Source organism: Vulpes lagopus, chromosome 1 (genome assembly GCF_018345385.1).
Source record: "Vulpes lagopus strain Blue_001 chromosome 1, ASM1834538v1, whole genome shotgun sequence".
Classification (NCBI taxonomy): Eukaryota; Metazoa; Chordata; class Mammalia; order Carnivora; family Canidae; genus Vulpes; species Vulpes lagopus.
The window spans coordinates 148,608,242-148,636,017 of record NC_054824.1 but is presented as its reverse complement, the minus strand read 5'-3'; the positions used below and the strand labels follow the sequence as shown (position 1 = coordinate 148,636,017).

The following is a 27,776-nucleotide window of genomic DNA, read 5'->3' as shown; positions in this document are numbered from 1 at the left end:
AACAATATTTGTTCTTCCAACCTATGAGCATGGAATGTCTCTCCATTTATTTGTTTCTTCTTCAGTTTCTTTTATCAATGTCATGGTTTTCAGAGGATATTTCTTTTACTACCTTGGTTAAATTTATTCCTGTGTATTTTATTCTTTCTAATAGAATTGTAAATGGAATTATTTTCTTAATTTCTCTTTCTGCTAGTTCATTATTAATGCATAGAAATAGAAATATACAGATTATTGTGTATTAATTTTATATCCTGAAACTTTACTGATTTCATTTATTAGTTCTAATAGTTTTTTTTTGGTAGTCTTTAGAGTATTCTGTGTATAGTATCATTTTACTGCAAATAATGAAATTTTTACTTCTTCTTCACTTATTTGGATGCCTTTTCCATGTCTGATCGCCTCATTATTTTGGTTAGGACTTCCAGTATTGTGTTGGATAAAAGTGGCAAGAATGCACATCCTTGCCTTGTTCCTCATCTTGGAGGAAAAGCTGTTAGTTTTTCACTATCGAGTATGATGCTGGCTGTGAGTTTGGCACATGTGGATTTTTTAAGGCACATTGAGATGTTCCCCTTAAATCTACTTTGTTGAGAGTTTTCATCGTGAACACATGTTTTGTCAAATGCTTTTATCTGCATCTGTTAGGATAATGATATGACATTTTATCCTTCATTTTGTTAATGTGGTGCATCACATTTGATTGATTTGCAAATATTGACCCCTCCTTACATCCCTGCAATAAATCCCAATTGATACATGGGGGAGGATACTTTTAATGTATTGCTGAATTTGGTTTCTTGAAGATTTTTGCATCTATATTCGTCAGGGATATTGATCTGTAATTTTCTTTTTTCATCAGCATATTTCTAGTCTCATAATGTGAATTTGGAAGTTTTCTTCCTCTCCCATTTTTTGGAATAGTTTGAAAGGATATTAACACTTCTTTAAATGTTTGGTAGAGGGACATCTGCGTGGCTCAGTTGGTTGAGTGTTTGACTCTCGATTTCCATTCAGGTCATGATCTCACAGTTGTGAGTTGAAGCCCCATATCAGGCTCCATGCTCAGTAGACAGTATGCTTGAGATTCTCTCCCTCTCCCCCCTTCCCAATCATGTTCTTTCTCACACATGAGCTCTCTCTCTCTCTCTCTCTCTCTCAATCTCAATCTCTCTCTCTCTAAAATAAATAAATAAATCTTTTTAAAAAACAAATAAAATAAATGTTTGGTACAATTCATCTGTGAAGCTATCTGGTCCTGTACTTTTGTTTGTTGGGAGTTCTTTGATTATGAATTCACTTTTGTTACTAATAATTATTCTGATCAGATTTTCTATTTCTTCCTGATTCAGACTTGTAAGATTGTGTTTCTAGGAGTTTATCTATTTCTTCTAGATTCTCCAATTTGTTGGTGTATAATCTTTTCTGGTAGTCTCTTCTAATCCTATTTGCTTTTCTTTCGCTGCCCTTTAGATATTCCTTTTATTATTAATTTTTGACATTTTAATTATTAAGTGTCTTGGTGTAGACCTCCTTGAGTTCTTCTTGTTTGGGGCTCTCTGTGATTCCTGGACCTGGATGTCTGTTTTCTTCCCAAGGGTTAGGGAAGTTTTTAGCTATTATTTCTTCAAAAAAAGTTTTTTACCCCTTTCTCTCTTCTCTTTCTGGGACCCAAAGAATGCAAATGTTAGTATGTTGGATGTTGACCCAAAAGTCTCACAACCTATGCTCATTTTAAAATTCTTGTTTTTTTAAATTGCTCTTCAGCTGGGTACTTTCCACCACCCTGTTTTCCAGATTTCTGATCTGTTGTTCTGTGTCCTCCAATCTGCTGTTGATTCCTCCTAGTGTCTGATTTTTCATTTCAGTTATTGAACTACTCAGCTATGATTGGTTCTTTTTATATTTCTCTTTGTTGGAGTTCTCACTGAGCTCATCCACTCTTCTCTCTAGTCTGCAGAGCACCCTATCATTTGAACTCTTTATCAAGCAGTACTAATCTCCATTTTATTTAGTTCTTTTCCTGACTTTTTGTCTCATTTTTTTGTTTGGAATGTATTTTTTTGTCTCCTCATTTTGTCTGACTCTTCTTTTGTTTCTATGTACTAAGTAGGTTAACTATGTCTCCTGGTCGTGACAGTAGTGGTCTTGTGTAGAAGGCATTATGTGGGTCCAGCAACACAACCCCCCACCCAGTCAGCACAACCAGGCACTTCAGGGATGTCTGTTGTGTGAGCTGTGTGCACCTCCTGTGTAACTGGTATGACCATTGCAGGTGTAGTGCAATGTGGGTAGAGCTGGCCCCCAGGACAACTTGCTGAGAGACCTGACTGTAGCTGCTACAGGTGTGCTGGTAGTCAAGACTGGCTCCCCTCCTCCTTGGGACAGGAATCTCTTTGGAGGGGTGCTTCTAGGGGTGGGTGGGTTTATCCACAGAGAAACACTAAGGCAGGGCAAACAGTGTTAAAAAGATGGATGTAAAGTGTCAGAACTGGCTCCTGCAAGGACTGACTGGTAAGGCTGAAGGAGATCAAGAAAAATAGCACCTGCCAGCACTCTTATTCCTTGAGAAAGTTCCTATAGATCTCTGATCCTCTGGCACATGCCCTAAAATTAGTCAATAAATCTTCTTCATTTTAAGGCACTTTTTAAACTACTGCTTTTCTCCTGAGTCTCATAGTGTATGTAGGAGCATGTAGTATGTTGGCCCTTTGAGGGACTCTCAGTTTCTTATAGCTCTTCATCTCTCCCAGAGTTGAGTCCACTAATTTTCAAAGCCCGACGCAGTAGGGCTTGTCTTCCTGGTGCACAGTCTCCAGGGCAGGGGGTGCCTGATGCAAAGCTTGATATCCTTACTCAAGAAATACCTTGGTACCTGTGATATCCTTCAGGCTTTGAGGGTCACTGTGCCTGTGGTTTGATTTCCAGCTAGCTCTCTGCCCCTCCTACTCTTTTCTGTCTTTAGTTGTGGAAGAGCTGTTCTTTCAGTCTCCAGAATGAGTTGGATCATGTGTAATTGTTGCCTCTGTGTGTCGGTGGAAGGAGGTGAGCTCAGAGCCCTCTCTGCCATCTTCTCAGTCATCCTCCAAAGTTCTTTAAAATGTAGGTTCTTCTCTAAGCTTCCTGGCATTCTTGCAGGATTGCCATTTGTCTTATTTTACAGACTAGGACGCTGAGACTAAGGATGAATAAGTTATTTCCCAAAGTTCCAAAGCTGGTAAACAAAGAGTCAGGTAGAGTTCAGTGTTTTCCCACTATTCCTGGTTAGAGCAGGGTAATCTTCATTTATTACCATTTTACCTATTACTAGGGCTGTGGCTTTGGGAACAGAGATGGTGAAATCATAGTTGTTTTTTTTTTAAAGATTTTATTTATTTATTCATAGAGATGCAGGGAGAGAGAGACAGAGACAGAGACAGAGACAGAGATACAAGCAGGCTCCATGCAGGGAGCCCGACGTGGGACTTGATTCAGGGTCTCCAGATCACGCCCTGGGCTGCAGGCGGCGCTAAACCGCTGCACCACCAGGGCTGCCCGATGGTGAAATCATAGTAAACTGTACTATTTACTCAGGCTTTATAAATACCTCTTTCTGAATCAAACTGGTGATGATCTATAGTTTACTAGTTTACTGATATCTACCAAGAAGTATGGAGGAGAAAAATGTGCTCAGTTTTGTGAAAAAATCTAGTTAATGGAGAGTTATATGGATTAGCTAGTTTCAAAGACTTTATCTTGCTACTTCCAAGTATCAGAAAGGTAGTTCAGTATCTGGTGGTTCTCTAGGCTCGTGGATCTGAAAACTGATCATCATCATCCTGGGGAGCCTGGGTGGAGCAGGGATGTGGGGAGGTAGGAAAAGAGCAAGTACCTCACTTTCTCCTGTTTCTGACTCCATAGCCCATGGTTGGAAGTAGCCACCCTAACCTGTAGGTCAAATCTGAAAGGATTCCATAGTATTCACCAACTCATCATGCCACTGGGAACCCTTCCCATGGACCATGCTTGGTGGGAAACTGAGACAGTGGCCTTCCCACGAGTCTCACCTGCTTGAACTGAATGGTAATGACCATATGAGACCGACTGCTGCTAGCGTTCATGTTGGTCGATGCTGTGGTCCTTATCTTTGTCCCTTGTTCCATCAGCCTTTCAATCTGTGCATAGTTCTCACAGGGCACTGACTTCAGGCCGTCCACATAAAAGCCCAGCTGTTGATCTTCTCTCACTTTTAGTCTCTCAGGTTTCTTGGTTCTAGATAGCAAGTCTCTTATCTATGGAAAAAAGAATAAATAATGTAAACTTCAGAAAGGCAGGGATTTCTTTTTATTTCACTGTTAAATCTCTACCTAGAATATATTAAGTGCTCAACAAAAACTTATTAGATGAATGAATAAATGTTAATTATCTGTAGGTATCAGACAAGCCCATAATTTAGGTAAGAAATGAGGGAAGGGCACTTGGGTGGCTCAGGTCATGATCCCAGGGTCCTGGGATGGAGCCCCATGATGGGTTCCCTGTTCAGCGGGAAGTCTGCCTCTTCCTCTCCCTCTGCCCCTCCCCCTGCTCATGCTCTCTCCGTTGTTCTCAAAATCTTTAAAAAAAATGAAATAGGGGAATGACAAACAAGAGGGAAACCTGTTGTAATTAGTGATGTAAGCATAATTTTTAAAAATTCAGTTCTAGTATTTTCTAGTATCTGGAGCACTAATCAGCCTGTGATCTAATCAGCACTCTAATCCCCCTTTGGGTGGGACCAGGGCTTTTTACTAGTGAATCCTGACATAGTTCCTGACATAGAAGAGGCACTCAGTGAATGATTTTTGACAGGACAGTGTAACCAGAGCTAGGCTAACAAATAATGTTTAGTATGTTGCATGTAGGATGCTGCAGAGCTGCTTCTGCAGCATGATAAAATATTGGAATAGGTATGCATAGGTGTCTGGCTTTCAAAAGGTGTTTCTAAAACATTTGTGCTTGAAACCCTTATTCTCTCCTTTTTTAAAAAAATGTTATTTATTCATTCATGAGAATACACAGAGAGGAGAGAGAGAGAGACAGGGACACAGGCAGAGGGAGAAGCAGGCTCCATGCAGGGAGCCCAACATGGGACTCCATCCCGGGTCCCCAGGATCACGCCCCAGGCCAAAGGCAGCACTAAACCGCTGAGCCACCCGGGCTGCCCCCTTATTCTCTTCTTGACATAAACATTTGCCTAGGAATCTTGCTAACCGTTTTATTTGATTACCAATTCCTTTGTGGATATTATAAAAATACATTATTCTAGCCCCTCTCTGAATTATAACAAATTCAACAAATTATAACAAATTCAACAAGTTATAACAAATTATAACTTCATTATAAATGAAGTCTTATTTTACTGAAAACAGTGATAAATGAAAATAAAAATAAATATTAGATAGTAACATTCTAAGTACCTAATATAAGCAGAAGGCATGATCTGCCTAGATGAGATCATGCTCCCATAAATGCCACCATCTTGAACTCTACAGTTTCCAAGGGAAACTGATTAAATCCAAACAGTATTTGCTATAGTCAAACCTAACAAGAGAATATGGGTGATTCTTTGGATCTCATTATCAGAGATTTGTGAGATGTCCCACCTAGACCTTGGCTTTGGGTGATAGCCCATGTTGCCTCTCACCCAAGAAAAGCTACTTCTGACAAGGCCAAGTAGATCCTACTGTGGGATTCTGTAGAGTCATAGACCCCAGAGGGGCGTTTGGTGTTATATGGTGCAGAGATATCTAAACTGGGAGCCTGAAAACCTGGATTCTCAGTCCTGGTTCTGCCTCTAACCTGGGAGTGCTTTGGAAAATCTCTTACTTTTCCAGTGCTCATAATAGGAGGGGGTGGATTCAATTATCTCTGAGATTTCCCCCAGCTCTGGTATTCTATGGCCTTACATCCTAGAGCCAAGGCAAGATCACAGATTGAAACTCGGTCAAGCCAAACTAAGACAGTGGACAGACGGTGCCAGAGATAAGGAGACATCAAAACAGAGACAACTTTTGACATAAATAGGAAGCCTTTCCTCTAATGTAGAGAGTGTGGGAGGGGGCACCTAAGGCTGAAGATGGGACTGGATATGGCTTATCAGAAAAAGCTAAGTAGATTTACTGGGATAGAGTAGAAGTGTGGGGGCCCAGAGACAAGGTTGGATCCTGGTGCCAGGACCCTCCAGGTTGTGCCTGGAGATCAAAATTTGTGACTGTCACAAGACTTTCTTCACTCACTAGGGCTTTGCTGAGAATCCCCTAACTCTGCCTCTATTTGGTACACCTTCAAATCCAACTTCACTCTGCTGCTAGAGAACTCTTCTAGAATCCCAATCTGATTATTTGATTTCCCTGTAAAACGCTCCACTGATTCTCCACTGCCTCCAGGACAAAGGCCTGTTACTTTTTGGTAGAACTTATCTTGAGCTTCATCTCCTGACATCCCTGCCATGTATACAACTCTGGCTACACAGCATACTGACTATTGCTTTAAATGCCATGCACTTTTCTGTACTTTTGGACTGGTCAAAATGAATCCTGCCCAAAGTGCCCCTAGGTGTGCCTCCAGCCCTCCTGCTGCCTCACCAAACTCATATATATTTCTTGAGGTCCAGTCTAAGTCCAGCATTGACCAATGTGGCCCAACATTCCAGGTAGTCATGGGTTCCCTCCTCTCCCTTGCTCTTCACCATTCATGCCACACATGTAATACATCACTGTCTGGGGAGGGTGTTGTAGTGCCCACAAGACTCCTCCATGGTAGGAATTAAGTCTTGGGATTAACCCATTCTCAGAGTCTGGTATGATGTCTAAAACATTATAAATACCTGATAAGCTACACTTCAGTTGACTGTTGAAATACCTACTGGGAAAATACCAAAGACTCAAGGAATATGAGAAATGGAAAGTTTCTTAGAATGTCAGGTGTTCTTATTTTAGGGATGAAGAAACAGAGTTCAGACAGAGTATCATCATAAACAGATATGAGTAGGAGGACCACACTGAGATGTCCACCAGAACTTGGTAACAAAGGAAATTAAATTGTCCTCGTAAAGTTATTGGTATGAGATAAAGGAGCCATACTGTCTTCTGACCTTTAGCAACTTGAAAGAAATAGAAACTTAATCAGTGACCTTAGCATAAGAACTCATTTGGAACTCACAACTATATGGTCAATTAATCTTCAACAAAGCAGGAAAGAATATCCAGTCAGAAAAAGACTGTCTCTTCAACAAATAGTGTTGGGAAAATTGGACAGCAGCATGCAGAAGAATGAAACTGGACCACTTTCTTACATGATACTCAAAAATAAATTCAAGATGGATTAAAGAAATAAGTGTGAGAAAGGAAGCCATCAAAATCCTAGAGGAGAACACAGGCAATAACCTCTTTGACATAGGCCATAGCAACTTCTTTCTAGATATGTCTCCCGAGGCAAGGGAAACAAAAGCAAAAATAAATGACTGGGACTTCATCAAAATAAAAAGCTTCTGTATGTCAAAGGAAACAATAAAATTAAAAAGCAACCTACATAATGGGAGAAGATATTTACAAATGACATATCAGAGGGTTAGTATCCAAAATATATGAAGAACTTATAAAACTCAACAACTCAAAAACAATCCAATTTTTAAAGGGACAGAAGACATGAACAGACATTTCTCCAAAGAAGACATGCAGATAGCCAACAGACACATGAAAAAATGCTCAACTTCACTCATCATCAGAGAAATGCAAATTGAAACCACAATGAGAGTGGCTAACATCCAAAACACAAAAAATAACAAGTGTTGATGAGGATGTGGAGGAAGGGGAGCCCTCTGAACCTGTTGGTGGGAAGGCAAACTGGTGCAGCCACTCTGGAGAACAGTAGGGAGGTTCCTCAAAAGTTAAAAATAGAGCTACCCTATGATCCAGCAATCACACTATGGGATATTCACCCAAAGAATATGACAACACTAATTCAAAGGGATACATGCACCCTGATGATTATTGCAGTATTATCTGCAACAGCCAAATTAGGGAAGCAGTGCAAGTTTCCATCAACTGATGAATGGGTAAAGAGGATGTAGTATGTATACACAATGGAATATTACTCAGTCATAAAAAAGAATGAAATCTTGCCATTTGCAATGGTGTGGATAGAGCTAGAAAGTATTATGCCAAGCGAAATAAGCCATTCAGAGAAAGACAAACACCATATGATTTCACTCATATGTTGAACTTAAGAAACAAAACAAAAGAGCAAAGCAAGAAGAAAGAGAGAAATCAAGAAAAGAGACTCTTAACTCTAGGAACACTCTGCTGGTCACCAGAGGGGAGGTGGGTGGGGGGATGGAGGAAAGAGGGATTAAGGAGTGCACCTGTTGTAATGAGCATTGGGTGATGTAGGGAAGGGTTAAATCACTATATTATACACCTGAAGCTAATATAACACTATATGGTAACTAATTGGAATTTAAATAAAAACCTAAAAAATTTGAATTTACTATCAACCTACAATGGTAATAAATGACACATGAAAGAACCTAAGAAACAAAATGGATATATTTTTTTCAAAATGGATATTTTATTTCCTTGATATAAAGAGAAAAACACTGACAGATTTATTCCTTTAATAATATTTATTTAAGAATGATTAAGCGCGGAATGCCTGGGTGGCTCAGTGGTTGAGCATCTGCCTTTGGCTCAGGTTGTGATCCTTGGGTCCTGGGATCCAGTCCTGCATCGGGCTCCCTGTAGGGAGTCTGCTTCTCCCTCTGCCTATATCTCTGCCTCTCTCTTTATGTCTCTCATGAATAAATAAATAAAATCTTTTTTAAAAAAGAGGAATGATTAAGTGCAAGGCTTTGGATAGTGTTTGGGTTTACACAAAAACTATTAGGATATGTCTTTTATAAGAAATTTACGGTTTTAGATACCTTTGTTATTTTTTTAAAATTTTTATTTATTTATGATAGTCACACAGAGAAAGAGAGAGAGGCAGAGACATAGGCAGAGGGAGAAGCAGGCTCCATGCACCGGGAGCCCGACGTGGGATTCGATCCCGGGTCTCCAGGATCGTGCCCTGGGCCGAAGGCAGGCGCCAAACCGCTGCGCCACCAAGGGATCCCTAGATACCTTTGTTAATTCATACACTCAGTGAATATTCGGGAGCACCTTCTAAACCTACACGTGTGTTGAGTATTGAGAGGGTATTTCCTATAGAAATGTGTTCACAAGGACAGGCAAATTGTGGCATGAGTGCTCACTTCAGCCAGCCCCCTGTTTTTGTATGATCCTTGACATAAGAACATTCTCCACATTTTTCAATGACTGCAAAAAATCAAAAATAAGAATATTTTGTGACATGGGAAAATGGATAAGAAGAATAAGGGAAGAGAAATGCAGCTGAAATTAAATTTCCTGACAACTTGCAACCCACTGATAAACCCCGAGGCATGCAGAGTGTGGCAATCCCCAGGGAACCATGGCCACCTTACTGGTGATGTTTCATTAGAGACCAAAAGCAACCTTGACAATAGCCAGCCCTCCAAGGTCCTGAAGGCCTTATTTCTAACAGGCACCAATTCCTTAGAGACCTACACTGTCCCTAACCCCTTGGTCCCACGTCAAAAATGATGTGAAATTGAAGTTTCAGTGTCCTAGAAGAGTTTCACTGGTGCACCACCACATCCATCACTCATGCATCATTTGTGCCATGAGGGCAGAAGTGAATAGTTGCATCAGAAACCGTCTGGCCATGGGATGCCTGGGTGGTTCAGTGGTTAAGCATCTGCCTTCCGCTCAGGGTGTGATCCCAGGGTTGTAGGATCAAGCCCCACATTGGGCTCCCCACAGGGAGCCTGCTTCTCTCTCTGCCTATGTCTCTGCCTCTCTCTCTGTATCTCTCATGAATGAATAAATAAAATAAAATCTTAAAAAAAGAAAGAAACCATCTGGCTCTTTAAAAATAAAGTTGGCCACCTCCTCTACTCTACTGGCAGACCAAGGTCAACTGCCTCAAGATGGATAGGGTAGCTGACCCTGGAGCTGCCCTTGCAAGGGCAGAGAAGGGTAGATGTGGGAAAGAATGACATGTTCTGGAAAGGAAGGAGTTTCTGGGGCTGAAGGATAGTACGGAGATAAAGGGACAAGGAAAATAAATAAATAAACAAATAAATAAAATAAAATAAAATAAAATAAAAAATAAAATAAAATAAAATAAAATAAATAAAAATAAAGGAACAAGGAAGGGAGCTGGAGAGACAGATTAGGGCTGTAGTCAATGCCAGGCTACAGAGTTTTGACTCTATCTATAGGTGGGTCGGGGGTAGCCCTGGTGGTTAATAAGCTGCAGAGTCCCTTAGATGTATGTGTCAGAGGGTTAGAATCACTGTTACAGGGGGGCACCTGGGTGGCTCAGCAGTTGAGCATCTGCCTTCGGCTCAGGTCATGATCACAGGGGTCCTGGAAACAAGTTCCACATCAGGCTCCCCATAGGGAGCCTGCCTGCTTCTCCCTCTGCCTGTGTCTCTACTCTCTCTGTGTCTCTCATGAATAAATACATAAAATTAAAAAAAAAGAATTGGTTACCTGTTCATTGTAAATTTCCAGCATACTGAATGTAACCTGTGTAGAAAAGAACATAAAGTAAATATTCTCTGGAACCTCATCTCTGGGGAGAAAAGTAATATAGGACCAACATAAATTTCCAACAGAGGGAGAAGCTAATGTTAAATATGGTGATGTCACATGCAATAAGTGATTCTCACATAATTTTAATGATATGATGGAAGTTCCTAAAGTAAATTAAAAACATACACAACTCTGTGTGTGTATTTTGGTCTCAATTGGCAACAGAAAAAGATTAGTGTTTATTGCTCACCCCTAATATGAACATATGTAGAAAAAAAAGACTGGTCTTTACCCTACTGTGTTTTTGGAATATTTCTGGACAAGCTGATATCCCATAAGCATAGACTGGAGGAATCTGAATGCATGTAGCATAGAGAAAGGTCCTAAGATACTGATATTTGCCACCCCCACCCATGAGAAGGTGGGCTTATGCAATTCATCGCCCTGTGGTGGGTTTTGCCAGTCACATCTCATGTCCCAAGAGCTTCCAATAAGCTTGAGTGTTACATGTTTTAAACAAATGGCCTAGGATTAGCAGACAAGGAAAGCCACCAATATGAGAAATTAAACAAACAGTAGAAAAAAGGAACTCCAAGAAAGCAGACAATGTATGGGGTAGAAGAAAGTGTTCTTTTAAGTCCTTTGTTCATAGCTTCAGAGAGAGATAGAATGCTATTCATGAAAAACAGGATGTCATGGGGCACCTGGGTGACTCAGTAGGTTAAGCATCCAACTCTTGATCTCAGCTCAGGTCTCGATCTCAGATTTGAGCCCTGCACTGGGCTCCATGGACATGGAGCCTACGAGAGAGAGAGAGAGAGAGAGAGAGAGAGAGAGAGAGAAAAGAAAGAAAGAGAGAAAGAAAGAAAGAAAGAAAGAAAGAAAGAAAGAAAAGAAAGAAGAAAGAAAGGAAGAAGAAAGAAAGAAAGAAAGAAAGAAAGAAAGAAAGAAGAAAGAAAGAAAGAAAGAAAGAAAGAAAGAAAGAAAGAAAGAAAGAACATGAGACTCCTAACTCTGGGAAACGAACTAGGGGTGGTGGAAGGGGAGGAGGGCGGGGGGTGGGGGTGAATGGGTGATGGGCACTGAGGGGGGCACTTGACAGGATGAGCACTGGGTGTTATTCTGTATGTTGGCAAATTGAACACCAATAAAAAATAAATTTATTTTTAAAAAAATTTTAAAGAAAGAAAGAAAGAAAGAAAGAAAAGAAAAGAAAAAAAGAAAAGAAAAGAAAAGAAAAGAAAAGAAAAGAAAAGAAAAGAAAGAAAAATGAGGACACATCCATAGCCTTGGTAGAAGAGGGGGGATCAATGAGAGTCTTGTTGGATCAGCCTCAACAACAATCCCTTGTATTAACTTTTAAGTCATCTGCTTCTAGGGTACTCAGAGTACCTTTTAAAAATATTTCCTTGGGTTTGCCTTCATAGAACAAAAATATTCACATTCTAGTTAGCTACAACTTGATTTTGCAATCCTGAGATTTTGGTGTGGAAAATTAACATTATCCTGAAAGAGAGATGCTGATAATTTGGAGCTGGAAATTTCCAAACAAGAAATTCCTTAAAGAAGGGATTTTAGGATATCACATACCTGGTATTCTTGATTTCCCTCCCACTTCTCAATTGCTTGAAAGAGCTCTTCACACACATTTGGAATGATACCCTTGTTTGCACCAAACCCAACCATGGAATAGCTTTTTCCAGAGCCAGTCTGGCCATAGGCTAAGAGGGTGGCATTATAACCTTGCCAAGCGCTGTCCAGAATTCCCCTACCAAGATCGTGGAAAATATCTTTCTGGAAAGAAGATCACAGGCACCGCCTTCAGCACAGGGTTTTCACAAAACCTTTACATATAATAAATATTCTGGTTTTGATGAATTGCTTAATTAATACAATACGACCTATTTGATATAAAACTCTGATGCTGTCTTAAAACCAATGGAATAAAGCTGGAGACCAAAAAGGGATTTGGCAATTTGGAAAACCAAATCACCACGATCAGCATGGATCTTTAAGTAGCTGGTATCCAATAGCAAATCTGGATATCTTGCAGCCTTGCTCAAACCTAGCCTGGCTAGGTCTTAAAATCCAGCAATTAGACAAAAATTCCAAGGTGCCAGGAGATAGAGACCAGTCAAAGCATCTTCTACTTTCTCATTGTTCTTGACTCCAAGCAATAACATCACAAAATGCCCACAGTAGTTGTAGTCCTCTGCTGGTAAACTGTTTTTTTTTTTTTTTTCCCGGCCACAAGACCCAGTGGTTCTGGAGCATTTCTACAACATGCACACATACATGTTCACCTCCACCCCTGCCTTTTTAAGTAGGAGACACAGATGCCTGTGCCCACAACTGCTTGAAAGAAGGGATGTGGTCTGGCTGTTTTAGAATCTGGGCCATGGCCACAGCCAGCAATATTCTCTTATCTGAGTACATTCTTCTCTGATCTCTAATATCAATAAAATAGTAAGTAAGATTTACACAATCCCTCCATTGCAATGTGAACATTTTTAAAAAGATTTTATTTACTTATTTATTTGAAAGAGAGAGAGAGCACAAGCAGGAGGAGCAGCAGAGGGAGAATGAGAAGCAGGGTTATGGGGCTCAATCTCAGGACCCTGAGATCATGACCTGAGCTGAAGGCAGACACTTAACTGACCAAGTCACCCAGGGGCCTTGGTAATAGATACATTTGTAAATTTATATAATTTTTACTCCTGGGAAAGATGCACATACTAACATAGTATGATTTCAGACAGTAAACAATCTTCTCATACAGTTCATTTCTCATAAGAAAGGAATAAAAATTATTACACTTACAAGGGTTAAGGGAGCTTTAGGCCAAAAATGTAGTTTGACCAGTAGTTTCTGAAAACATTGGGACCATACTAATCCCAGAAAAATTCTCTCTTGCTGTGTGTTAAAACTATCTTTTAAGTAATTGGGATGTGGGGCATCTGGGTGGCTCAGTTGGTTAAAGTTTTGGCTCTTGGTTTCAGCTCAGGTCATGAGCTCATGGGTCATGGACCTCCATGCTCAGTGGGGAGTCTGCTTGAGATTCTCTCCCTCTGCCCCTCCCCCCACTCATGCATGCATGCTCAAGCTGTCTCTCTAAAATAGATAAATCTTTTTTAAAAATTGAAATGTAATTGGCATACCATATTATATTAGGTTCAGGTGAAAAACATAATGATTTGATATTTGTATATATTGTGAAATGATCACCAGAATTAGTCTTTTTGATAAGTCATTCTAACTTATGTGAGGGGATGTCTCATTGTGGTTTTGATTTGCATTTCACTGGTGATGACTGATGTTGAGTGCCTTTACATATACCTGTTGGCTATTTGCGTATCTTTGGAAAAACTGCCTATTCAGTTCCTCTGCCCATTGGCTCATTGGATTTTTGTGTGTGTGTTTGCTTTGGGTTTTTTTTTTTTAAGATTTTATTTATTCATGAGAGAGAGAGAGAGAGAGAGAGAGAGGCAGAGACAAAGGCAGAGGGAGAAGCAGGCTCCAAGCAGGGAGTCTGATGTGGGACTCAATCCCAGAACCCCAGGATCACGCCTTGGGCTGAAGGCAGCGCTAAACCGCTGAGCCACCCGGGCTGCCCTTGGGTTTGGTTTTTGATTTTTTGCTTTTGTTTGTTTGTTTGCTATTGACTTGTATGAGTTCTTCATCATTTTAGATATTAACCCTTTACTAGATACATGATGTGCAAACATTCTCTATTTCTTATGTTTCCATTTCATATTGTTGATGATTTCCTTTATGTGCAGAAGTTTTTTGTTTTGATATAGTCCTACTTATTTACTTTTGGTTTTGGTGTCAAATCCAAAACATCATTATTGAGAACGATGTGTGGAAGCTTACCACCTTTGTTTGTTTCTAGAACTTTTATGGTTTCAGCCATTGTGTTCAGGTTTTTAATACATTTCAAGTTAATTTTTGTGAGTGGTTGAGGTTGGGGTCCAGTTTCATTTGTCACATTTCATGTGGTTGTTCAGTTTCCCCAACACCATTTACTGAAAACATGATCCTTTCCCCATTGCCTATTTGTGGCTCCTTTGTCATAGATTATTGACCATATACACATGGGTTTATTTCTGGGCTCCCTATTCTGTTCCACTGATTTAGGTAGGTTGTCTTTCTATGTTCTTGATTATTTCCTTTGCTATGCAAAAGCTTTTTAGTTTGATGTAGTTCTAATTGTTTTTGCCTTGGTTTCCCTTGTTTGAGGCCACAAATCCATAAAAATATTGCTAAGACCATTATCTCAGAGTTTACTGCCTATGTTTTCTTTTAGGATTTCTATAGATTCAGTTATCACTTTTAGGTCTGCAACCCATTTCAACTTAATTTTTCTGTATAGTGTAAGAAAATGGTTCACTTTCATTCTTTTTCATGTAATTGTCAGTTTCTCAGTGCCATTTACTGAAGAGATTGTGTTTTCCCCTATTGTATAGTCTTGCCTCCTTTGTCATAGATGAACTGACCATTTAAGCATGGGTTTATTTCTGGCTCTGTAGTCTGTGCTTTTGATCTTTGTGTATTTATAATTTGAGAAGAATGGATATTAACTCTTCTTCAAATATTTGGTAGAATTCACCTGGGAAGCCATTTGGTTGTATACTTTTTTCCTTGTTCTTTAATTACCAATTCACTTTTGTTACCAGTGGTCAGTCTGTTCCGATTTTTTCTTTCTGATTCAGTCTGGAAGGTTGTGTTTCTACAGATATATTCATTTCTTATAGGTTGTCCAATTTGTTGGCTTGCAATTTCTTGTAATAGTCTCCTGTAATTCTTTGTATTTCTCTGATATCTGTTGTAAGTTCCGTCTTTCTGATTTTACATATTTGAGCTCTCTCCTTCTTCCTGATGAGTCTGGCTAAAGATCTATTAATTTGTCTATCTTTTCAAAGAACCAGCTCTTAGTTGCACAGACATTTTCTATTTTTTAAGTCTTTATTTCATTTATTTTGCCTCTGATCTTTATTATTTCCTTCCTTCTACTAAATTTGGCTTTTGTTTGTTCTTTTTCTAGTTCCTTTAGGAGTAAGGTTAGGTTGTTTATTTAATATTTTTCTTGTTCCTTGACTTAGGCCTGTGTCACTATAATCTTCCCTCTTAGAACTGCTTTTGCCGCATCCCAAAAATTTTGACCCTTTGTGTTTCCATTTTCATTTGTCTCCATGTATTTTTTTATTTCCTCTCTGATGTTGGTCCATTGGCTGTTTAGTAACATGTTGTTTAGCACCCACCTGTTTATGGTTTTTCCAGTTTTATTCTTGTAGTTGATTTCTGGTTTCATACCATTGTGGTCAGAAAAGATGCTTGATATGATTTCAAACTTCTTAAGTTTCTTGAGGTTTGTTTTGTGGGCTAACATGAAATCTATCCTGGAGAATGTCCCACGTGTGCTTGAGAAGAATGCGTATTCTGCTTCTTTAGGATGAAATGTTCTGAATATAGCTGTTAAGTCCCTCTTGTTATGCGTCATTCAAAGCCACACTTTCCTTGTTGATCTTCTGTCTGAATGATCTGTCTACTGACATAATTGGGGTGTTAACGTCCCCTTTTATAATTGCATTACTGTCAGTTTCTCCCTTTATGTCTCTTAATATTGGCTTTATATAGTTAGGTGCTCCTATATTGGGTGCATAGAGATTTACAATTGTTATATCCTCTTGTTGGACTGTTTGCTTTATTATTATATAGTGCCCTTCTTTGTCTCTTCTTACAGTATTTGTTTTAAAGTCTATTTTGTCTGGGGTGCCTGGGTGGCTCAGTCAGTTGAGCATCTGACTCTTGATTTCAGCTCAGGTGATAATCTCAGGGTGCTGGGATGGAACACCAAATAGGGCTCTGTGCTCAGTGGGGAGTCTGCTTGAGGATTTTCTCTCTCCCTCTGCTCCTTCCCTTCTTGCATGTTCTCTCTCTCTCTCTCAAATAAATAAATCTTAAGAAAAAATAAAGTCTATTTTGTTTGATAGAACTACTGTTACTCTAGCTTTATTTCCCCCCCACTTCCATTCACCTAGAATATTTTTTCCATCTTTGTGCTTTCCATCTATAGGTGTCTTTGGATCTACAGTGGAGTCCCTTGTAGGCAGCATATACATGGGTCTCGTTTTTTTCACCCATCTAGTTACACCATGTGTCTTTTGATTGGAGTATTTAGTCCATTTACATTTAAAGTAATTATTGATTGGTATGTACTTCTTGTTATTCAGAGATTGTTTTCTAATTCTTCTCTGTTCCTTTCTTGTTTTTATTTTCTTGTGATTTGATAACTTCCTTTAGCATTGTGCTTGGATTCCTTTCTCTTTATTTTTTGTGTATCTATCATAGGACTTGGGTTTGTGGTTACATGAGAATCACATGTAATATTTGATGTATATAGCAGTCTATATTAAAGAGATGATTGCTTATGTTTAAGCACATTCTGAAAGCTCTCAATTTTACTCCCTCTCCATGTTTTATGTACATGACATCCTATTTCATATTTTTAAAAAGATTTTATTTATTTATTCACGAAAGACACACACACACACACACACACACAGAGAGAGAGAGGCAGAGACATATGCAGAGGGAGAAGTAGGCTCCATGCAGGAAGCCCGTTGTGGGATTTGATCATGGGACTCGGGGACTTAAGTCCTGAGCCAAAGGTAGACGCTCAACCGCTGAGCCACCCAGGCATCCCCATATTTCACATTTTTTAAGTTTTGTGTTTCCCTTAACTCATTTCTTAAAATATAAATTACTTTACTACTTTTTTTTTACCTTTTTAAAGATTGATTACTTATTTATTTATTTATTTATCTGAGAGAGAGAGTACAATCAGGGGGAGGGGCAGAGGGAGAGGTAGCAGCAGACCCCCCCACAGAGCAGGGAGCTCAACACAGGACTTGGTCCCAAGACCCTGGAATTGTGACCTGAGCTGAAGGCAGGTGCTTAACCAACTGAGCCACCAGGTGCCCTATTTTTATTTTTTAACGTTTATACTGGCTTTATTATAAGTAATTGATCTACTACATTTATTATATATTTGCCTTTGCCAGTGAAAATTTTCCCTTTATTAATTTCTTCTATTTATGGTGTTTTCTTTTCCACTTAAAGAATCCTTTTAACATTTCTTATAAGGCTGGTTAAGTGGTGATCAACTTTTTCATTTTTAATTTTTGTCTGGAAAACTCTCTCTCCAGTTCTAAATAATAATCTTGCCAGGTATAAAATTCTTGGTTGTAGGGTTTTTCCTTTCTGGCATCATTATGCCACTCACTTCTGGTTTGCAGTTTCTGCTGAAAAAATAAACTGATAGCATTTTGGGGTTTACTTTGTATAAAACATTTTGCTTTCTTCTTGCTCTTCTTTAGATTATCATTAATTTTTGATATTTTAATTATTAAATGCCTTGGTATGGGCCTCCTTGGGTTCATCTTGTTTGGGGCTCTCTATGCTTCCTAGACCTGGATGTCTGTTTTCTTCCCAGGGGTTAGGGAAGTTTTTAGCTATTATTTCTTCAAATAACTTTTTTGCCCCTTCCTCTCTCTCTTCTCTTTCTGGGACCCCAATAATGCAAATGTTAGTATGCTGAATGTTGTCCCAGAGGTCTCACAACCTATGCTCATATTTAAATTTTTTTTTTTGTTATAATTGCTGTTCAACTGGGTGGTGGAAAGGATCTTCTGCATCCTCTGATCTGCTGTTGATCCCTCCTAATATCTTTTTCATTTGCTATTGTATTCTTCTCTTCAGCTATAATTGGTTTTAAAAGATATTTTCTGTCTCTTTTTTGACATTCTCCCTGTGTTCATCCATTCTCCTGAGTTTGGTGAGCATCTGAGGAATAATACGTTGAACTCTTTATCAGGTGTATTGCTTATCACCATTTCATTTTTTTCCTGAGGTTTTATCTCATTCTTTCATTTGAAACATATATATGTATGTCCCCATTTGTCTTACCCTTTGTGTTCCTTTTTGTTTATTACGTAGTCAGTTATGTCACTTGGTCTTGAAAATAGTGACTTTATGTATAGGATGTCCTGCAGGGCCCAGTAGCACAATCTCCCCTGGTTGGCGAAACCAGGTGGTCTAGGGATGGCTGTTGGATAACATTCCTACAGATCCCTGACTCTCTAACACATCATCTAAAACTAGTCAATAAACCTTCACATATAGTGCTTTTCAAACTACTGCTTCTGTGCAGGGTCTCAAATTGTGTTCTATGGTGTGCTGGATCTTTAAGAGGGGAGCCTCAGTTTCTTATAACCCTCAGGCTCTCCCAGAGTTAAGGCATGCTGATTTTCAAAGCCAGGTGTTATGGGGGCTCATTCTTGCCATTCAAGTCTCCAGGGCTAGGGATGCCCACTGTGGAACTCCATCCTTTCAATCATTGGGAAGAACTTCTGTACCTGTGATATCCTTCTTATCTGAGGGTTTCTGTACCCGAGGCTTGTTTCCCTAATGTGCCTCTGTCCCTCTTTCTCAGTGTGAGTTTCTAGTTTGGGACTATTATATATAAAGTTGCGAAAGACACTTGCAGATGGTTGTTTGTTAGGGCATATGTTTGTTTCTCTCAGAATTGCTGGATTATATGGTCAAGTGTATGCATAACTTTTGAAGAACATGCTTATTTTCCAAGATAACTCAACATTTTTACAATGCCCTAAGTACTATATTAGAGTTCCAATTGGTCCACGTGTATAGCAATACTTCATATTGTCAATTTTTAATTTTTGTCATTCTTATTGACGTGTAGTAGTATTTCATTTTGGTGTTAACTTGCATTTCCCTAACTGAAAAAGTCTGATACTTTTTCATTGTTTTTTCACATATACTTTAATGAAGCCTCTGATCAAATCTTTTCCCTTAAAAAATTCACTTTTCTTTTTTTTTAAATATTATTTATTAGTGAGAGACATAGAGAGATAGAGGCAGAGACACAGGCAGAGGGAGAAGCAGGTTCCCTGTGGGAGGAGCCCAATGTGGGACTCCATCTAGGACCCCAGGATCACACCCTGAGCCTAAGACAGACACTCAACCACTGAGCCACCCAGGTGCCCCTGACTTGTTTTTCTTTTTTAATATTAAGTTGTAAGAATTCATTAAATATTTTGGTAATTTATCTGTTTTATAAATATTTTCTTTCTTTGTGGCTAGCCTTTTCATGCTATTGTTGGGATGCTGTAAAGAGCAAAAGTTTGTTTTTTCACCAGTCTCATTTATTATTTTCTTTTATTACAATTGAACTTAAAACATAAATATTTTTTTAAGGTTTGTGTCCTACCTAAGATATCTTTCAAATCTGATACCACAGAAACTTTCTCCTTTCTTTTAGAGGTTTTATAATTTTAGCTCTGTTAGGTCTATGTTCCATTCTGAGTCCATTTTCATATGCTATGAGGAAAAGATGAAAGGTCATACTTTTCCACATGGATGTCTAATATCATTTGTTGAAAGGCTTTAGTTTTGAAGAACAATGTCACCTCTATTAGTTTGCTAGGGTTGCCATAGCAAATTGCCACAAAATGGGTGACTAAAAACAAAAGAAAATTATTTTCTTGATTCCGAAGGCTGAAAGTCCGAAATCAAGGTGCTGGCAAGGCCATGCTGTCTGAAGGATCTAGGGAAGAATCCTTCCTTAACTCTTCCCAGCTTCTGGTGACTCCCAGCATTCTTTGGCATTCCTTGGCTCATTACCATATAATTCCAATCTCTACCTTCATAATCACATGGCATTCTCCCTGTGTGTATGTCCAGATTTCCCTCATCTTACAAAAATTAGATTTTTAAAAAAAGATTTTATTTATTTACTCATGAGAGACACAGGGAGAGGCAGAGGGAGAAGCAGGCTCCATGCAGGGATCCCGATGCGGGACTTGATCCTGGGTCTCCAGGATCAGGCCCTGGGTTGAAGGCAGGTACTAAACCGCTGAGCCACCCGGGCTGCCCCCCAAAATTAGATTTTGAGCTCACTCTAATCTAGTATGGCCTAATTCTTACCTAATCACTTCTGCCAATATCTTATTTCCACTTAAGGTTACATAATAAGGTATTGAGTAGATACAGATTTTGGGGAAACACTATTCGACCCATTACAGCACCATCACAAAAAGAATGACAATATATGAGGATCTATTTCTGAATACTTTATTCTATTCCATTGATCTATATTTCTATCTTTTAGCCAATACCACTCTGTCTTAACTACTGAAGCTCTCTAGTGGGTTTTAAGTTCTTCAGGTTTCAGGGTCTTTCAAAATAATTTTCACTATCAGGGCACCTGGGTGGCTCAGTCAGTTGAGTCTCTGACTCTTGATTTTGGCTTGAGTCATGATCTCAGGGTTGTGGGATAGAGCCTCACATTGGGCTCTGTACTCAGTGTGTGGAGTTTGTCCTCTCCTTCTGTTTGTCCACCCCCCAAAAAAATGAATGGATGAATGAATGAATGAATGAATGAATAACTAAAATCTTAAAAAATAATTTGGCTATTCTAGGTCTTTTACAATCTCATGTAAATTATTGAAATAACTTATCAATTGTTTAAAAAACTCCTGGGATTCTGGTTGAATTGCTTTGAATCAATCAATCATCAATTTGAATTCTTAATAATATTGAACCTTCTAATGCATTTATGTCTTCCTTTCGGTAATGTTTTATAGTGGGTAGCTTTTGCATGTATTTTGTTAGATTTATTCTTAAAGTATTTCTTTTTTAATCTGCATATCATTCATCTTCTATTCATTATCTTCTTGCCCTGGCCAGGACTTGCAGTAAATGCTGTTTACCTCTTGCCTCGTCCCCAGTCTTAGGGGAAACACATTCAGTGCTTCACTATCAAATAGGATGTTACCTATGTGCTTCAGGGAAGGTTTATTTCCAGGAAGTTTCCTCCTATTTTAATTTTGCTGAGAGTTTTAATTTTGATTGGGTATTGAATTTTGTAAAATGTTTTTTCTGCATCTGACCATATATGCTCCCCCCATTCTGATCATATGATGAATTACATTGATACTCAAATATTAAACCAATCTTACATTCCCAGGAAAAGTCTATTTGATAGAAATATAATCTAAGAAAATAATAAATGAGACTTTAAAAAAATATTTTATTTATTTATTTGACACACAGAGAGAGCACAAGCAGAGGGAGGAGCAGAGGGAGAGGGAGAAGCAGGCTCCCTGCTCAGTGGCTCAATCCCAGGACCCTGAGATCATGACCTGAGCCAAAGGCAGACATCTAACTGGACAGAATCACCCAGGCACCCCATACATAAAGTCTTTAAAAAAATGTATGGATAAAAAAAAAAGTATGGATATTGTTGGATTCTATTTGTTGAAATTTTGTTAATTTTTGTGTCTCCTGATGGATATTGACCTGTGGTGTTTTTGTAATCTTTGGCGGGTTTTGGTGTAATACTGGCCTCAAAAAAATGAATTTTCTTCTGTCAGGTCTAAGATTTCTTTCTTTTTTTTAAGATTTCTTTTTTTTTTTTAAAGAATTCTTATTATTTCTTCCTTTGGTAGAATTCATAGCAAAGGCATCTGGGCCTAGAGTTTTTTTCTAAGGAGGTTTTTAAATATAAATTCAATTTTTTTAGGGCTACTTGAATTATCTGTTTTTGTGTGAACTTCAGTAGCTTGTGTCATTTCATCTAACTTGTTGAATGTATTGGCAATAAGTTTTTCATAATATTCTCCTCTTTTTTAAATGTCTATAAAATCTGCCTTGATGATTCTCTTTCATTTCTCATCTTGGTACTGATGACTGGTTTGGCCAGAAGTTCAATTTCATTGATATTTTGAAAGGATTAGCTTTGAGTTTCATCCATTTTCTTATTATTTTATTTTGTATTAATTATTGTCCTTATTTCTTCCTCTGCTTGCTTTGTGTTTAATTTGCTCTTCTTTTTCTAAATTATTAGATGGAAGACTAGAATGTTGACCTGAGATTGTGCTTCTCTAATAACAGTGCTATATAATTACTCTAAGCCTTCCTTTAGTTATGTCCCACAAATTTTGATAAAGCTTAAAATTTTTCTTTTAAAAATATTTATTTATTTGAGAGAGAGAGAGAGAAACATGGTGGGGGGAGGAGCAGAGGGAGAGGGATAAGCAGACTCCCCATTGAGCGGGGAGCCTGAGGTGGGGATCAATCCCAGGATTCTGAGATCATGACACAAACCAAAGATAGGCACTTAACCTACTGAACCATCCAGTAGGTTCCACCCAGTGCCTCTAAATTTCTTATTCAAAGTACTTGCTAATTTTGCTTGTGGTTTATTCCTTGACCTATGGATTATTTAGAAGTCCATTATTTTCTGATTATTTGTGGATTTTCCTAATATCTCTTATTTCTTTCTAGTTTGGTGGCCTGAGAACATACTCTGTGTTATTTCAGTTATCTTACATTATTGAGAGTAGTTTTATGACCTGGAATATGGTTTATTGTAATGGAGGTTTTGTGTTCACGTGAAAGAATGTGTAGTACTGTGGTTGGGTGGAGGATAGCACCAAGTGTTCTCTGACACAGTGGTCAGTTAGGCTGATGGTGTTGATCTGGTCTTCAATTTATTACTGATTTTTGGTTATTTGTTCTATCCATTACTCAGAGAGGAGCAATGAAATCACTAATGACAGTTATAGATTTGTCTGTTCCTCAATTTCTAGCGGTTTCTGCTTCATGTACTTTGAAGTTCTATTATTACATACATACCTTTTTAGGATGGTATATTTCCTCAATGAATTAATTATCATTACAGAATGTTTCTTGTTCTGAAGCCTACTTTATGTGATGTAAATATGTCCTCTATAGTTTTCTTTCATAGCATTTATATGGTAGTGTCCATATTTAAATTGGGTTCCTATAGAGAGATATAGTAGGATCCCTCTTTTCCTATCAAATCTGATAATTTCTGACTTTTAGTTGGCACATTTATTTACATCTGCTATAATAACTGTGATATGGCTGGCATTAAGCCTATCATCTTCCTATTTGTATCCTACTTCTTTTCTAGCTCCATTTTATATTTCCCCTCTTTTCCTGCTATATTTTAGATTGAGTGCTTCATAATCCCATTTCCCCACAATTGATTGGTGGTGAGGGAAGATGTTTGAAAAAAATGATAGTTGAAATTTTTTCAAATTTGATCAAAGCTATACACACCCAGATCCAAGAAACTCAATGAGCTTTGCTTTGTCCAGATTGGAATGACCTCCTCTCCATTTGTACCCCATTGTATCCCATATTCTTATCCCAGAACATGTAACATTTCTGAATGAACTTATTTGCTTGTCACTCTGTACCAATTTGTGGGCAACTTTAAGATGGAATAATACATGGCACGTGATAAATACTTAATAAAGCAAGACATCTCAAATGCTGAGCACATCACAAATTTTGCTTATTTCAAACAGGCAAAATATAATTGACTAAACTGACACTTCTTTTTCAAACTATGTCAATACATTGGCAAATCAATTGATTTGAGTTCCTAAAAATTATTTACACAATAGCTGTCCTTTTGGACCTCATGTTTAACATGAACAAGGAATAAATTTAAAATCAAACTCTCAAATGGAAGTATATATCATAGCATGCTTGCATTAAAAAAATTACACCGTTCTACTGTTACATTTCATTAAAAAACAAAAAAAAAAAACCCCAAAAAACCCAACCACCTTCCTTTAAAGTTGTGCTTTAAAGCAATTTACCTGGCTTGCAAATTGACTGCTAGGATCAGCTGAAATAAACACGCCATCTTTATCCTTCTGAAATCCATCGTGAGACCAATATGCCAGGTCAAAAGTAAATGTCTTCCTGTGTTCTGGATTCTTAGGGTCTTGTATGGTGGTGGTAGTCCTGGAATGCATGGAAATCACACATTTGCTCCCAGAATTCTTCTCTCTCTATAGTCAAATTACAAATTCACAGTCAGTCATTGTAGTTTTGTCATTCGAATTGTTTTTGCAAGTCTTTATACATATCTCATAAGAAATTGAGCCAGGCACTCACCATTTATTCATTTTATTCTCTGTTATTCTTAGCAGTTGTTATATAAGCAGCAGCTCTTAAACTTCCTCAGAATTTCTGAAAGCCTTGTCTCTAGTGATAATAATTTCCTGAAAATAGCCTAACACCCAGCTATGCTAAAAATAATAACTATAGCAACCAAGAGCTTCCCCTTTTTATCCCCAGTGAAACTGGTGAAAATTATTCATGAAAAAAAGATATGGAAAAACAGCCATTTCAAGACACTGGAAATGGTCCTCAGGGCAGACAACCGATGACAAAATATCTATTCAAGGAAACATACCACAATTGTTAAGAAAGCGACAAAATATCTATTCAAGGAAACATACCACAAATTGTTAAGAAAGTTGCGTCTGGTATTTGAAGCAAGACCATTCCCTTTGTCTCCCCTGACAGCTCGGCTAGGTGGAGACTCTACCCCAGACTCCTGGAGCCAATACCACAAGGAATATCCCCAGATATTCCAGCTGGAGGGTTTTTTTTCTTGGCAGGGGCAGGATATCAGATTTCATATCCCACTCCCATCTGCCTGTTGCCAAGGCAAAGTCCTGGGAGAGACTTGGTGAGAGGTAGCATTCCTTCTTCTAACCAATGCCCATGCCTGCAATGGAGGCTCTACTTTGGATGCATCATGCTGAGAATACTACGGTGCTGGCTGTCCTTGCCCCCACCTCCGAGCTGGGGAGTCCACGCCAGGACAGGTAAGCTGGGAGGATCTCCAGCTGCTGTTTCACATTCATGTGCTGGGCTTCTAAAACAGGGAGCAGCTTGCCATTGTCTCCACTCCCAAATCCAGAGATCAGGTTTAGACAACCTGTCTGGGGGGGATAGCAACTAATGTCTTCTCCAGAAAACTGATATCATTTGCTCTTTCAGAGAAGCTTGATCCTAAGGGCACACTCAAGAACAGAAATTGTGATGAAAGGCAACTGGGAGGAGGGTTGTTGTTAGATTAAATTACAGTCTCTCTAGTTTGCAGAGGTTGTGGGGCAGAGGAGGGGGAGCAGGTGCTGGGAAATAACACAGCTGGGACAAACCCACCTGGAGAAAAAAAATATATCAATCACTGAAACGGTTCCTTTTAAAGGAACCGGAATATGATCACATTAGTTAAGAGTAATTTATGCCTCTAGGACATTGTTGAAAACAGAGCAGTCAGTCATCAATCAGCAGAGTTGAACAGCTTGGCGTGGTCAAGAGAGGAATGAGCCTTATCCAAACCAGTGTTACCCAGGGTGACAGGGCATACCCAAAGCTGTGCCCTCCAGAGGTGGGGGGATGGACTTCACTGCAATAATCCAACCAGTCACTAAACAAATAACCAAGTATCAATAATAAACTACACAGGGGTGGGCGAATCAGTTTCCAGATTTGCTATACTGTATTACCTAAAGTGTCTAGTTTCTGTTGAAAAATGAGGAGGCTGCAAAGAAACAGGAAAGGAATTTCCCTATTCACTGGGAAAATGACAGTGACCAGTGAGTGACCAGATGCCAGACTTCTCAGCAGTGTCCTTATAGGAAGCATTATAAACATAAGGAACTGAAGGAAACCATGATTAAAGAAATAAAGGATTATAATGGATACTATGAACCACTGGGTACCAATAAGTTAGATAATTTAAATGGGCAAATTCTTAAACACAGAACTCCTGAAACTGACTCCAGAAACAATCTGAATACACCTATAACAAGAGATTGAAGTAGAAAGAAAAAGAAAAAAATCCTAGATGGTTTGAATGCTGGTTTGAATTCCTACCAAAACTTTAGAGTATCAATTCTTCATAAACTCTTCCAAAAAATAGAAGAGGGAATACTTCCCAAACCTACTTTTATGAAGGCAATGTTACCTCTATACCAAATCCAGGCAAAGACATCACAAGAAAATGGAAATACAGATCAATTTCCCTTATGAGTATCAATGCAAGAATCCTCAATAAATTATTAGCAAACCAAATCCAGCAACATGTAAAAAGAATTATATGTCATGGCCAAATGTGATTTATCCAAGGTTGTAAGGTTGATTTAACATCTGAAAATGATTGTATTAATCATGTTTTTTATTTTCTATATTTGATAATGCATTGACATCCTGGGGCCTAAAAAGACTGCCCCTCCAGGGCTAATAGATTCCTAGAGATAGTAAGCAACTTGCCTTTCATGTAAACCAACCAATCCAAAGTCCATATCCCAAACACCTCCTTTACCAAACTCTCACACATCAAGCCAGTATTTCCCATGCCCTAAATCACCCCAGGGCCAGGTACCTGACTAGAGACCACCTCTCTATGGACTCTAGCCCAGAGTCCATTGAAATTACTCAAACTATATAATCCTAAACTTGCTCAAACTTCCCCATTATGCCTGCCCATTCCTTCCTGCAGAAACCAAAATTAGGCTGTGGGCTATGCTCCTTCTGTCATTTTCCTGACCTTGATACTTCCTCTGTGTGGCATGCTCCATTTTCTTGAGAATTTTAAGGCAGTTGTTTCTATGTCTGTCACCTTACTATACTTGATTAAAGCAAATCTCTGGCAACTTTAAGGTAATGACTCATGAAGTAGATCAATAGAATGAAAACCAAAAATCACGTACCATCTCAATAGATGTAGAAAATGCATTTAGCAAAATCTAACACCCTTTCATGATAAAAACACTCAAGGAATTAAGAAATGGGATTCTTCAGATAAAGAGCATCTATGAAAGACCCACCATCGGTATCCAAATAATTAATGGTCAAGACTGAATGTTACATGCTAAGATCAAGTATAAGACAATGATTTCTACTTTTAACACTTCTATTCAATATTGTATTGGAGGATCTAGGGCAAATAGGCAGGAAAAAAAGAAATTAAAGGTATCTGCATAGGAAAGGAAGAAATAAAATTATCTCTTTGCAGAGGACAGGATTTATAGAAAATTCTAAGGAATTCTCTAAAAAAACTATTAGAACTAATAAAGGAGTTCAGTAAGGTTGTAAAACATAATATCAACACACAAAAATCAATTACATACACTTGAAAGGAACAATCTGAAAATGAAATGGAAAAGTTCCATGTCTAATAGTATCAAAAGGAACAAAACATGTAGGAATAGTTAACAAAAG

The 27,776-nt window shown here is 38.5% G+C and overlaps 1 protein-coding gene across 1 annotated transcript in view; it reads right to left on the bottom strand.

Moving 5' to 3' along the window:
* LOC121487625 (kinesin-like protein KIF28P) overlaps window positions 1-24,677 on the bottom strand; it is a 56,970-nt gene extending 32,293 nt beyond the window's left edge. Inside the window, exons 1-5 of the mRNA XM_041749527.1 lie at window positions 24,654-24,677; window positions 24,353-24,547; window positions 12,225-12,428; window positions 10,593-10,628; window positions 4,047-4,271 (exon numbers count right to left, since the gene is read on the bottom strand). Of these exons, the coding sequence (XP_041605461.1) occupies window positions 4,047-4,271; window positions 10,593-10,628; window positions 12,225-12,428; window positions 24,353-24,547; window positions 24,654-24,656 (663 nt within the window). The 5' untranslated portion in view covers window positions 24,657-24,677. The remainder of the gene's footprint in view (window positions 1-4,046; window positions 4,272-10,592; window positions 10,629-12,224; window positions 12,429-24,352; window positions 24,548-24,653) is intronic.
* Window positions 24,678-27,776: the final 3,099 nt, after the last annotated feature.